Below are 14985 nucleotides of genomic sequence, written 5' to 3'. Positions count from 1 at the left end.
GACACCACTTACTTTTATGCCATCTCAGTATTCTTAAAAATCTTATATATTAGAAAGACTTTTTTATGTTTGTGTGATTCACTTTTAAAGTTCTATTATATCATATGTATTTAAGGTAAAAGTCTACCTTAAGGTAAAAATAAAACTATTCAGAAAAAAATCTCAATTACAGAACGTTAAGCAGCATGGCAATAGAGGCCTCTATTTCAACCCTGAATATCTTAAAAAACACCTTAATGATTAAAGGGATATTTACATTCCACAGTAGCAAGTATATATATATTTACATTCCATTTTCTCTGCCCCTCAACTTCCCTCTCCCACACACAAAGTTCACATGAAGCACATAGGAAATTTTTAAATTCACATGTAATCACCAAATTTGAGAACCAGAAAAATTCTTGGAAATCATTTATTTTTTAGAGATGACCCAGACCCAGAGTAGTTAAATAAATTGCTCAAATTAATGTAAGTAGAAAGCAAATGATCAGATACTATAATCCAGGTTTCCAAACTTCTTTTCAACCACTAGATGTTGACTCATGTAAATATTTGCTCGTTCAATAATCATTTTAAAGGTGCAGGGCACTAGGCTTAGTGCTGTAAATATGAAGATTAAATGACTGAAATCCTGCCCTCAAGGAGCCTACCATAAAAAAGAAAATGAACACGAAACAAATAAAAGGACAGAAGTGCTTCAACAGAAGTGCCTAACAGTTATGGTTACCAAAGAGGACAGGTGGGGGATGGAAGGGATGGACGGGGGCGGTTTGGCACTGGCATATGCACACTGAGGAATGATTGGCCAATGGGGACCTACTGTATAGCAGAGAACTCTACCCAATATTCCATGATAATCTAATGTGGGAAAAGAATCTGAAATGTGTGTACATGTATAACTGAATCACTTTGTTGTACAGCAGAAATTATCACAACACTGTAAATCAACTATACTTCAATACAACTTTTTTTAAAAAAAGTAAGGAGTTCCCTTCATGGCTAGGTGGAAACTAATCTGACTAGCCATCCATGAGGACGCATGTTTGATCCCTAGCCTTGCTCAGTGGGTTAAGGATCTGGCTTTGCTGTGAGCTATGGTGTGGGTTGCAAACATGGCTTGGATTCCTCGTTGCTGTGGCAGAGGTTGGCAGCTATAGCTCTGATTGGACCCCTAGCCTGAGAACCTCCAAATGCCACGTGTGTGGCCCTAAAAAGACAGACAAAAAAAAAAGTAAAAGAAAAAGAAGTGCCTAACAGGTTCAGTGGGACACAGGGACTTCATGCATATTTTAAGGATCTAAGATATTTTATATTTTCACTAGCAAAAACTGAGCCTCTGCAGTTCTACACTATGAAAAAGTCAAACAAATGAAAAAGAAATATCAGAACACTCAGGGCTAGATGATTATGTAGCTTGTTAGGGGCAGGGAGATTAGAACTCTGATTCCCTATACTATACTGCAATCATCTTTCCACTATCACAAACTAACTGCCAATTGAGAAGTAAGGTTAGTTTGATAAAAATATGTAACAACACATCCCAGATTCAGAAAACATTTTTAAAAATCAGCTACAATCTCACCTAGAAGGAAAACTACTAAGAAATTATCTGGCAGATACTACCAATTAAGGATGACAAAAATCTGTTAAAGTGGGAGTTTGATTCTGTACTTTTGTGCAAACTATCTACTCTCAGCCTCATTTTTAACAAATAAATGAGAATTTATAGAGCCAAATCAGAGAGATATTAATACTTGGATTACTTGAAATACTTAGACATACTTGGATAACTTCACTTTTACAAATACGTTTATCTACAAATAATCTCATTGATTTATTAGATTCCTCTTTTTTAATTCAGTCTTTCATTAAGCACACCTACTCTGTGACAAATTCAGTATAAGTCCTAGAAATAAAGAGAAGAATTCTATTACTTTTCCTGTTCTTAAGGTGCTTAGTCTAACGGGGAAATAAATAAGTACGTAGGAGTTCCCGTCGTGGCGCAGTGGTTAACGAATCCGACTAGGAACCATGAGGTTGCGGGTTCGGTCCCTGCCCTTGCTCAGTGGGTTGACGATCCGGTGTTGCTGTGAGCTGTGGTGTGGGTTGCAGACGCAGCTCGGATCCCGCATTGCTGTGGCTCTGGCGTAGGCCTGTGACTACAGCTCCGATTGGACCCCTAGCCTGGGAATCTCCATATGCCGCAGGAGCGGCCCAAGAAATAGCAAAAAGACAAAAAAAAAAAAAGTACGCAGATAATTGCAAATCAGTGTGGTAAATGCTATGACACATGACAAGAGACACCTAACCTGAATAACTGCAATTTGACCACCCAGATTGAATAACCACCTGGCTCACAACATTTGTCTTCAAATTATTTTTGACCGTTTTAACAAATCAATTTCCCCTCTTTATAGGACAAAGACAGGCCATAGTGAGGCCAACCCCCTCCCTCCCAAAAAAGCATCATGGTCTCTACAGCTAGTTCCTGAAAATTTAGAATAACTTTTGAGCAATAGCAGATAGGCATATCAACAAGAAAAACGACTAATTTGAAGGAGTCAACATTCATTTAAATTTATGACATGTATGCATATCAATATATCAATCACATTTACTCTAGAGTCATACTTCACACATTGCCGCATTTATTATATACAGAAACTTGAAATGACAATTACCACTGGAGACCAAGAACTCTTAAGACGTTTTACTGTTACTTACTATCACCAACAAAAATTTTTACCTGCAAGAAAATAGCAGCCTTATTTTAAAACACATTATGATTCTCTTGTTAACAATACGAAGGATAAGGAAAACATCTCCTTATTAAACAGAAATGAACTGATACTATACCAATATTCTACTATTATTAGATACTACAGATATACCTTTTAGGAGACAATATTTCACAGTTTCCTCAGGCAAAGGCGCAGGTAAAAAGACTAGAAATAAATGACAACCCACATTTTCTTAATCTATTAACATACATAATCTATAACTCTAATATTTGTTTTGGAAATGGAATTTTTATAAAATTATTAACAAGAGAATCAGGACTCTCACTAATCACCTCACAATTAATTTTACTTAAATATAATTTTGATGATTTTTTCCTTCATAATGATTATTAGACCTCTTCTATATTTACTGTAGTAACAATCACAGGGTGATAACAATATAGCTATAAAAAATTATAGACAAGTATTAAATTGATAAGATAGAAAAAAGGCAAGATAGAGGAAAAGAGGCTGAGAAAAAGTGTAAAACAAGATAACAGTTTATCTGAAATAAGCTGTGGCTTGACATAAAGAACTTTGACTTTCCTAAATACTTTAAGAGTTTCCAACAGTGCCATCTTGGATAGATATTCACTGAACTAACATTTATGACAGGCTTATCGCTATAAGAGAACAAAAAGAGAATTATATAAATGGATATAGATTAATGCTCTGGAAATGAGACATATTCAAGAGGTACAGCAGGTATGCAAAAATTCTAGTGCTGTTTAATCTTTAAAATCTACAAAACAGAAGGTTCAGTTTCTTCTATAATACAGTTTTTCTCTCTTCTTTTAGCTACTTGCTTTTTTTTAATTCTCTGCTTACAAGGCAAGGAAAAATTTGCCAATATTATTACTATTATTTTGCTTTTTAGGGCTGCATCTGCAGCATATGGAAGTTCCCATTCTAGAGGTCCCATTTTGCTTTTTAGGGCTGCATCTGCAGCATATGGAAGTTCCCATTCTAGAGGTCAATCTATGTCACAGCTACAGCAACTCGGGATCTGAGTCGCATCTGTGACCTACACCACAGCTCGTGGCAATGGTGGATGCTTAACCCAGAGGAAGGCCAAATATCAAACCAGCATCCTCATGGATACTAGTCAGGTTTGTTACTGCTGAGCCACAAGAGGAACTCCAGCCAATATTATTAAATATTTTTCTCATGGACAACTTGAAAGAAATTAAGATTATAACAGTCAAATAGGAAGTCATGGTGCCTTGATCTCTAACAATGAAAGAGAAATTATGTGTACAAGATAGAGTCTTATTTAGAACATTTTCTTGTCCTCTCACTCCACAGTTTAGTCTTAAGATTTCCTGTGGTGTATACATTACACTGCCCTTCCAAAATAAATAAATAAAGTCTGTACTTTCTCAAATGAAGGTTATTTAATCCCAAATATCCCCTAACAAATATCAGCCTTGTTATCCTTTGTTAAGTCTTTGTTTTGGAGAAAGAAAATACTCTCTTAGATGCCAACAGTCACTTCTAGTCATTCCTGGTTAAAAACTTAACTAGGAGGTTCCTCTCTCACTTTCTTCTGAAATTGGTCCAGTCACATTTATTTCTTCACTGTTCTTTTAAAGTCTCTAAATCAATCCCAACAGACATCTGGCTTTTATCCTTATGCCTCAATTACTTCTAATTTGCGTGTATCTGACTTTTCTAGCATAAATTTCTAGCGAATTATTCTATAATCAATGTGTGAAATATCTGTAGACAAAAAAGTAAAAGGTTCCTTCCTTGCGTTCATTCACATGGATAGCATACCTCTAGATACTGCACACTAGAACTCTGCTGGCATTTTTAAAATTCTATTTTACACTCTATGTGCAGATCTAATTTGTTTTCCACTTTCACTCACAGGACTTTCCCAGCATTACTCTTTTTCCAAAGTACGTTCTTCCCTCTTGTTTCCTTCATCCCCTTCCATCAAGTGACCATGTCCACGTTCAGTATTATTTCTCCCCCTGCTCTCCCTCCACCCCCCATGCATTAGCTGTAAAATAGATGTAAAGCTTGGTGTAAGTCCAAAAATTTTATGATCAAAATACATACTTAGCAAATTGTTTGGCTAAATCTTTCATGTATGATGAAAGATTATTACCACAATTCATTAGCAAATTATAGACTTTGAAATGTAGGCAGACAAATATTTGGCCCTGTATCAATCAATTTGGACCAGCTGGGTAGAAATTCACACAATCCCAGGAAACCCGGGAAGTGAGGTGCTCTTTCATTTTTCATTCACTTGAAACATTAAAGAAAAATTATCATTCTATAAAAATGTCCACTTTTCAAGATTTTAGGTTGGGTTTTATTTTCAGCCAATTACTACTTTAGTGACCAATAAACTGATCATTTTTCCTGCAATTGATTGCAGAAGAATAGTGCCTAATGCACACATAAGCACCTTCATAGTTGACCATTATATTCCAGTTTAAAAGCTAAATATTTAAAAATTATTCTATTGCCCTAAAAAAGCACGGGGGTGTGTGTGTTACTTTTATATATAGTAAATCAGCCTGGAAACTAATTTTGCAGTTATTCATGATAAGTAATACCATTAACGTTCTTCCTCTGAGCCTCTCTAGCCTACTGAGGTGACCCTGTACAAAGATTCTGATTGATCCTATGTCTGTCTGTTTTGGTTAAGCTATATGGGGACAGCTGCACTTTGGAAGCAACTTAAAACAAATTTCATCTTAGTGGCATCTAATCCAGTCCTTGGTACAAGACACATGGAAAAGTCAGTGTCAAAATTAAACAATGCCGGCTTAGCAATGAGCAGATGCTTTTGCCTTGCAGCTGTAAAAACCTTAAAACAATCCAGTACTCTACTGTCTGGTCACGCAATGACCACAAAGCAAGGCATACATTTTGTTATTTATACAAAATGTTTGCTATGAGCTTTTAAAGTCTTTCTCTTTTTAAAAAAATGTTTAATAAAATAATAATAGGAATATATTAAGGGTAATAATAAAGCAATACAGCTCTAAATTGAGCAATAACATTTTTAAGTTTATTTGCCAAAATAAATATGTTTGAAAAAGAATAACTCCTTGATTAAATAATTAGGCTATACAAAAAACACATTAGACAAAAGAAAAATCACATATACAGATGTTTTAAGAGGTTATAGACTAATAATCCTTGGTATATAAAGATAAACATGTAAATAATTTCCTATATACAGGCTTTATCTTAATATATACTTAGTCTGGCTTATGTTTATGAGCACTTTATATTCGTTTACCCATCCTTCAATTTACTTCCTTGTTCGTTTTTGTTTGTTTTTGGTGAGGGATGGTGGGAGGGGAGAAAAATAGGAAGGTTATAATTCTTATTTTACGGCTAGAGGATAGTTAAATGTTAAAAACATTTTTCAGCTTAAGTAATGTGGTACTTACCAAGGTCTACAAAGGAAGTGCCCCCTTTTCCAAACTTTACCCTATAGAAAAGAACCATGTTTCTGACACTCAGGAGTCTAGGGGGTTAATACTTTAATACTGAAATAAACTCTTCTTCAGGAGGAGAAATGCTCCAACTTCTGTGTGGGTGAAACCAAAGAATCAGCCTCACCTAAATAAATGACTGCATGGTCATGATCAATCCACTTCTGCTAATTGAGGTTCTGGCTTTAAGGACAGCTTTTTATGGTACCTACTAGAAAGAGAATCTAATAGTCTTACCTTTATTTTAAAGAGTCTACTGCAAAAAATGTTCTTCAGTAAGTTTTTCCTAAACATTCAGATTTTTTTCTTGAAATCTTTTTCTCCCCAAGGATATCAATTCATTAACACCTCACTGCTTATAAATTTCATTGGATATTTTGTTAGTTGAAGGGCTGGGCATTCCCGTTATATTCCTCCCCATCCTACAACTTATATTTCAATGAAACAAGTCCCAAAGTAATGACCACATTAAGAGGAAATTAATTAAATTAAATTTAAATATCAAAGAAGGCATGTTACTTGCTTCATTAAAAGTCTTTGAGAAATTTTTAAATATTTTTGTGGTTCTTTTTGTATTTCTATATTTTATTTTCTAAGAACATAACTGAAACATATTGACATATAAAGCATATTGGTACATTATGCCAAAAATTCAAATTCTAGACATTCATTTAAAGAGATGGCTAAACTTAGAAATTACCTTTTTTGTAAAATGTTCACAATTATCATTATGTAATATATTATTGTTATAATTTTGTTGTATTTCCTAATGGCTATAATTAAAATAAACTTAAATTACAGTGTCAGTAATACGTGCCATCAAACAAGAGTAAACCACGGAACAAAAACATATCATAAGAGAATTAAATTTGCAAATACAAAAACATACAAAATAACTGACATGTATTCTTAGATGTGATCCCTTGTTTTTTAACCCACATAGCTTAGAATAACAATCATTTTATAGAGTCAGTATTCCCACCGCAAGTGTACACAAATAGCTTTAAGAATACAGAATACCTATAAATTTGCACAAACTGGGTTTGCATGTATTTCGTTATTTTATAATACCTTTGATTAATATTCAGAATTATGCTAGCAAGAACTGTGCAAAAACATGTTTGGAAGTGCATGTAAACTTAAGGTTATTAATTATAAAATTCAAATTCACATTTAATGAACTTTAATACATTACATATTTTTATGGGACCATGTGGAGATTTGGAAAAATGGGTAGCTCAAATAAGTGGTTCTCTTTTAAGTGCATTTTATCTCTTTGGGTTCACTCTATAACAGCAATATATTTTTAAAGTATATATTTTACTCAAAAAATACATAAGTAAGTCACAAACCAAAAGCTAACAGATGTGTGACTTCTAATTAGTTATAATAATCTCTGCTTCAATGCCATTAGAATGAGCCTTTCTTTTCTTTTGAAAACTAAAAAAGCTTTCCTTTGAATTTTAAACTGTCAGGGTGCTTCAAAGTCAATGTACAAAATCTGCTTTGATTAAAATTTTAGACATCTACAGTGATAACTTTATGAAAGGAAAATATTAAATTATAATTATCCTAAACAGACACAGTCTTGTGAAACTAACCCTACATTCATGTTAAAACACAAAGAGTTGAATATAATGAATTTGATTCATCCTGGAACACAAAGCTTCACCACAGTAAACTCAGTCAACTGTTGCTCTTGCGCCTATATTCAGGGTGCTTAAATAGCGCACTTTAAAACAAAAAAAACTCCAATTGGCTTTTCATATATCCACCCTCCCCAAAAATAACGCACTTGAAAAACTCAAATGATATGAAAGGCTTCAAGGCCTCTTTTCTCCCTTTCATACCCCCTTTTTTTTATTTCTGTTTGCAGTAATCTGCCTTTCTCTTTCTCTTTCTCATTGCTACAGAGCAAGCGAGGAGGCTCAGAGCTTTGAAAAGGGGGCTCAGTGTGTAATGGGTCCACTAGAATTAATTTACTTGCACCAAATCCATTGAGCACAGAGGGGTTTTTTTTCTCCTCTCTCTCTCTCTCTCTCTCTCCTTCTCCCTCTCTCTCTCTCTTCTCAAATCATTTGGAGTCGAACGCAGCCCCCAGCCTTTGTAATTCTAGTAAAGCACTTAAAGTGCACAGTAGGTGTTCATGAGGACCATCTGGTCAAAAGCAAAACAAGCTGCTGATTTTGCCTTTGAATAGAATGAAGCAAGTGTGAATTAGTCTCTTCAATTAGCACTATTACAACCTGTCAAGTGCATATTGTAAAACAGGATTATTACAGTATTGGTCACCAGTGCAATTATTTACTCTCTGCCTTTTCTTGCATATAAAAATGTCTTATGTTTATTAGTTTCTGATAACTGAACATAATATCTCTTAACCCAGGCATTTTAAAACTACCAACACACAAATCACAGATTACAAAATATGGTCTGCCAAGAAGTTGTTAGGATACACATATCTTAAGTAACAAAAATCTAAAGCACTGTCCCTTGACTCTCAACAAAATTTCACTGTTTCTACCTTCTTGAAATGTAGTTGAAATACTTACTTGGGCTAAAAAAATTTTCTAATTGAGATTATTCTAAAATACTTTTAGAGGGACAGAAACATGTCAGTTTCAAATGGCTGCATTGTAAATATTACTTAAATTCATTTCCTAAGGGGATAATTTACTAAGCATCACAGAAACACCAATACTTATAAAAGAATCATCCCTAGTTTGTTCATTTGAAGTGGTATAACTTTTACAGAGTTCAGTTATAAAATGCAACTTGAAACTGATAATATACATGTATATTTAAAAGAGACTCATAATCACCTTTTCTGAAAACTAAATAAGTACTTGAATTCATTGCCCAGTTGCTTAAGAAATTATCTCTTTCATTCTTGCTAAAATGTCACTTGTGACTTTAAAAAATCGAAGTATGATACACATTAATTAAAATGGGTTCATTCTAATTGAGCTTATATATGCCATTTATCTTGCAGTAAAAATAAACCACTTAAACTTTTAATTAAATAAGCACACAATTTATCTTATTCCATTTGCACATCCTCAACTCCCTACTCTTCACAGTTCTGTGCCAGCAGCCCCCACCCGCTCCATACTAGAAAACCAACCAACCAACCAACCAACCACCAACCAACTATACTTAAAACATATGCAGAAAAGACATGTTAGCTAAGAAGTTATAATCAACCTACTACTAGAAAATTGCTCATTAGTATAATCTGTAAAAGATTACGTTTTTAATTACTGTTAATGACCTCTAGCCTTAAAGGAGAGTAGTTCGAAATATACATTAGTCAAGGAAGTTGAGAAAGTAGCAAGAGAAAAATAGACACAAAAAACCCGACAGGAGTTTCAAATTTGCAAAATCAGTATTGGCCTCATGACTTCACAATTACTTAGCCAACATTATTTTTAAGGACCCGTTTGATTTATTTAGTTCACCTCTTGTTACTAATTCCAACTATTGACTTCCCACTCAACAATCGCTAGTATTTGTAGTGAAGTGTTTTACTATTCCATGCAAGATATATCTTTATAGGCTGTCAGTTTTTCCCTTTAATTCCCATTAAGAACTAAATCAACATTAATAAGAACAGTGAGAATTCTATGGTAAAGTGAAACTCAAAAAAGGATTCAAATAATTCCAACAGCTATTCATCCTGCTTTTTGCTATAATAGATAAGTAATGCTCTCTGATTCTGTATTAAAAATACTTCAGTTTCTTACCACTGTTACTCTAGGTCATTTGCGTATTCCTTAAGTTTTTTGTATGACATCTACAAAGAAAAGTGGATATTTTGTCTAATAGGAACTTTTGCAATAGTAAGATGGACAACAAAATATTAGTTTCCAAGAAAAGTTGGCTTGATTTCAGGGACTTTATATCCTTTTCCACACCTGAGTTTAGGATTTGCAATAAGCAAATCAATCTTTTTTTCCCCCTTAATTTAACCAATCCCAAGGGCATTTGTAACCACAGATCTTCAATATTATTAGACAGAATTGCTAAAATCTGTACAATTAACTGTTTAAAAATCTAAATTCTCAAGGTAGAAAATCCATTAACATAAGGCAAGCTTGTTTAAATTTTCAAGGAAATTCACTATTTTAAAGGTGCCAACTAGCTGACTTAGGACTCAAAAATGTGGAAAGAAAGATTGTTACAATGTTATTATTATTTGATAATTTTTATAAATTATTTTCCTATAATGTTAAAAGGTAAAGGATTTTTATTCTTATGGCTACTTGAAACTCTTCATTCTGACCTTTTTAAACTACCATTGCCTTGTCCTCAAGTAGGAGGATAATGTAAGTGGAAGGATTTGTAAAGAGCTTAAAAAAAATAACCTCAATATCTAACTAGCTTAAATTAAAATCTAGAGCACCCAAAGGACCTAAGTCATGCATGAGGCAAGAGACCACAGAGCCAGAACGAACAAACACTTGTACAACTATCAGTTTATTACCACTAACTTGCATGAACATATGGTCACTGAGGAGTTATTTAAAATTCAAACTGCATCTAATTCTATTTTTCTTAGTCAGTATTTTTTAAAATGTATTTTGTTTAATTAAAAGTTGAAATTTTAGTGCCTTTTTCAATCCTATTTCATTTCATAGACCCTTCACTCTGGGGGAGAAATACTACACAAGCTTTTTTTTTTTTTTAAGTGCAAGCCTTTCAAAAATTAAAAATGCCAAAAAGTAGTGCTTTTTCCTATCTACAACAAAAGTAATCTACTAATTGGAAAATAAAATCAGTTTTTAAAATTTTTTTCCTTTCCCTCATATATTGGTTGGAATTCATTCCTGGACCTATTAAACACTGCAAAGAAATTTCTGAAACTGGTGACAAAAATTAATTTATAAGGTAGGTTATATGAGCATCCTTAAGCTTCCACATTAATAGCAAAAATGCTAGCATTTATGAAATAACACTGCAAAATCATTTCAAGATTTTACTTTTTGTGTGTTGCAACCTGGCTTTTAATCATGCAGCAAGAACAACAAAAAAATGCACATACTTAAGAGTCACTAGGGGTTGCATCTTGTTCTCTTGAATCCCTTTCTAGGTATTCCACAAATTGAAGGAGAAAAGTCTTAGGCTTAGGCCTAAGGAGTGTGACTCCAGGCCTAGAGAGTATAAACCACATTCCTTTTCTAAACTGTACAGAATAAAATAACCCATGTGTACCTGTCAGCTCACAGTAAAGCAACAGATATTAGAAAAAACTGCATTAATTTTTTTCCTGGCAACTAGCATTTCAAAATATTATTTTACATTCTTTTTTAATATATTATTTTCCATCATGGTTTATCCCAGGAGATTATTTATAGTTCCCTGTGCTATTCAGTAGGACCTTATTGTCTATCCATTCTAAATGTAATAAATAGTTTGTATCTATTAACCTCAAACTCCCAGTCCATCTCACTCCCTCCCCTTGCTCAAAATATCAACTTTTAAAAAAGGAAAAAAAGAAAAAAGAAACAAAGAAGAAACCAAAAACTGCTGTTGAGAAATGCCTAAGAATATCTATCTTTGCAAAAATATCTTCAGGATATTTTTCACTTAGAAAATGGCATAAAAAAGATTTACTGTTTTCAAGTCCTTGAAGCTTAGAATATATTTGATAATCTAAATAGTAGGCCACGGAGAACAGTTTCAGCCAACTGTGGCGTACAATGGCACATTTACAGAATTTTAAAAAATTTTTTTAATAATTGATGTAGTCATTTTGAATCATTCTGAATAGGATATCAGGTGTGAGCAGATTGCATTAACGTTGCTTAAACATTTCAACTTGTCAGTATGGCCAACTCGATTTCGGAAATATTTGCAGTATTTTCCCATCGAAACAGTAATAAAGGCAAAATAAATATATGCCACTACTTTATAATCACCGAACATTAATGAATATTTTATGTCTTTTTAAATCTCCCTGTTTAATTTAAAAGGGTGAAATTAAGTCTCCTCCTTGCAATATGCCAATTATCTGTAAATCAAACAATAACTTGGCCATTATGCTCCTTTTTGTTAATATAAGAGAAGCTAATTTGAAAACACTGAATGGCATTTTTAGACTATCAGTTTAATAGTCCTCTCCGCCCTCTTGTGGGAGAAAGTTGAAACACACTCAAACTATAGAAACTGGGAAATGTTAAAACAAAAATCCAAAAAAAAAAGGTAAAATTTTGGCTTTACATTAGGAAAGAAATTCAAAAATTTCATTCAGAAAGAGAAATATTCTAGGTTTACCTTCATGAATTATACTAGTCTTCAATTAAAAAAATAAATCAACAACAGAATGAAATTTACCTATTATCTTTGCTTTTCTTGATGAAACTGGGGATATTTATTTTGAAAGTAAATTTCTTACTTTTGTTCAATATGTAATTTAAATTTCACAATCATGAGGTTCCTACAATAACTCTGTGATGCGGCCGTTGTTAAACATTATATTTAATGTTAAAAAACAACAACGATTCTTCAAAGAATTAAAATTTTAAATTAAAAATGTAACATCATTATAGATATTAAAAATGAAAGGGAAATTAATATATTTAAAATCCTGGAAAAATCAAATAACTTAAAACCTATGATTTGAATTAGAGGCCAAGAAAAATTTTAAAGATCTTAGTTACTAGTCAACAAACTATTCAAGTGGTAAACAAAGAAAACAAATTTTAAGTAATGAGTTATTTATGCTAAATTCATAAACTGAACTTTATTGATAAAACATGAAAAAAGGAAACCACTAACAGTCCAACCATTGCTGAAACAATTCATATACTTCTGAAAAATGATGATGGTAAAAACAACTTGTTCTTTTTAATATGGCATTATAATTAGTTTAAGCAATGCAGTCCAAGGAAAAAAATTATGAAATAATCCAAGATTAAGCATGATTAATTTTCTTTACAAAAAACATGAGTCGACAAGTTGTTGCCTTCCTAACAAGGGGTAATGTGACATAATCATCATTTCACTGTTTCTAGGCACAAGTTTTTATCATAGCCTTACACATTTTTTTCCCTAAGGAGATAATTTAGGTGGGTGGGGTCACTTACAAGATACCTCTTTTCTCTTGGGGAAGGTTCTTTTTTGAAACAGTGGCCCTGGTTGGCCATGATGAAGAAAATATTGATACTATAAATAGATTATTCTCAGACACTGTGATCTAAAATGACTGAGTCTCCCAACAGTATGTCAGGAATACTGCCCAAGGCTGGAATTGAGCTGCTTAAGAAAAGCCTCCTCAAATTCCTTTTGGAAACAGGCAGGATACACATTATAAATAATATATTCAAGAGCAACCTTTCAAATAAAATATAAGCATGCTGGAAAATGCATGCTGTCAATAATTTCTAAATTAATATTCTGAATAATTACTATGAAAATGTGAAATATATAACAGTAAGTTTTAAGCAAGGTTTTAAGACTTGACTATTTTAAGAATTATCAAGAGCTTTCATTTACAACATCTATCTTTCTAGGTCAAGTCATTTAATATATCTACAGTAATCATTGATGCTCCAGTTAATTAAAATAAAGAACCCAATAATGAAACATAAATAGAGTTTCCAACCAGAATAGATAAGCCCTCTTTAACAGGGTCAACATTAGCTATAATGAGCTACCTTTATTCCTTAGCTGTGAGACATAACTCACCTCTTGAATGGTACTGCTTCCTGAGAAGTTCAGGTTGTACTCCCGCTGGACTTCTCGGTGGGTGATGATCAGCATGAAGTTTTGATTTAATGACTCCTGCAGGGCACTGAAAGGGTTGAAAGAAAAACAAGGAACTCTGAGATGAACAAGTTCTAGCTTGCTTTACAGTTAGCTGCAAAAACCCCAGGAGTACCATAACCGCCACACAGGCATGTCCGGGCCCAATGTTATCATCTTTTCAGCTCCTAAAGGCAGGAGAACATGCTGAGAACAACCAAGGGGAGCTAACCTGTTAACTCCTTCTCCACCAAGGTGTTTTTAAATTTCAATTACAAATACTTTGCATACATGAGAATTTCTACAACTCATGTGCTATGAACTGCATGTGTACTTTCTCCAAGAAAACGAAATCTGTCAATTATATTAAATCCCAAATACGCTATTAAAATGTATACTCAAAGACTTGTTCAATTCCAAGTGAAATATCAGTTCTTGAAGAACAGAAATTTGAAACCACTACTACTACTACCACTACTACTACCACCACCACCACCACCACTACTACTACTACTATTGTTCTTATTATTTGTCTTTTTAGGGCTGTACCTGCAGCATATGGAAGTTCCCAGGCCAGGGGTGGAATCGGAGCTGCAGCTGCCAGCCTACACCACAGCCACGTCAATGCAGGATCTGAGCTGCATCTGCAACCTACACCACAGCTCACAGCAATACCAGATCCTTCACCCACTGAGGGAGGCCAGGGATTGAACCCGCATCCTCACCGATACTAGTCGGGTTCGTTACTGCTGAGCCACAAGAGGAACTCCTGAAAATATTACTTATACTCCTGAATATCATATAAGAATAGAAATACGGTTTCAGTAAAAATTCAGAAAATACTGAAATCTACACAACTTTAATTGCCTTACTAAAATTCCTTCAAAATAACTGTGCTTTCACTCAGAGACTCAGAAACACCTGGAATTCAGAAATTCGAGAATTCAGAGCAACATTAAACTGTGCCAAAGTTCTAAAATATTAAAATGTGTCAGAACTAC

At 33.6% G+C, this 14985-nt stretch overlaps 1 protein-coding gene across 1 annotated transcript in view; it reads right to left on the bottom strand.

Annotated features, from left to right (window-relative positions):
• The window catches only part of FAF1 (Fas associated factor 1), a 428908-nt gene that overhangs the window by 224656 nt on the left and 189267 nt on the right, over positions 1-14985 (bottom strand). The window contains exon 7 of the mRNA XM_047789144.1: positions 13928-14033. Within this exon, the coding sequence (XP_047645100.1) occupies positions 13928-14033 (106 nt within the window). The remainder of the gene's footprint in view (positions 1-13927; positions 14034-14985) is intronic.

This window comes from Phacochoerus africanus, chromosome 8 (genome assembly GCF_016906955.1).
Source record: "Phacochoerus africanus isolate WHEZ1 chromosome 8, ROS_Pafr_v1, whole genome shotgun sequence".
NCBI classification, from domain to species: Eukaryota; Metazoa; Chordata; class Mammalia; order Artiodactyla; family Suidae; genus Phacochoerus; species Phacochoerus africanus.
Note: the sequence above shows the minus strand (reverse complement) of the source record. Positions and strands in the feature narration are given on the sequence as shown.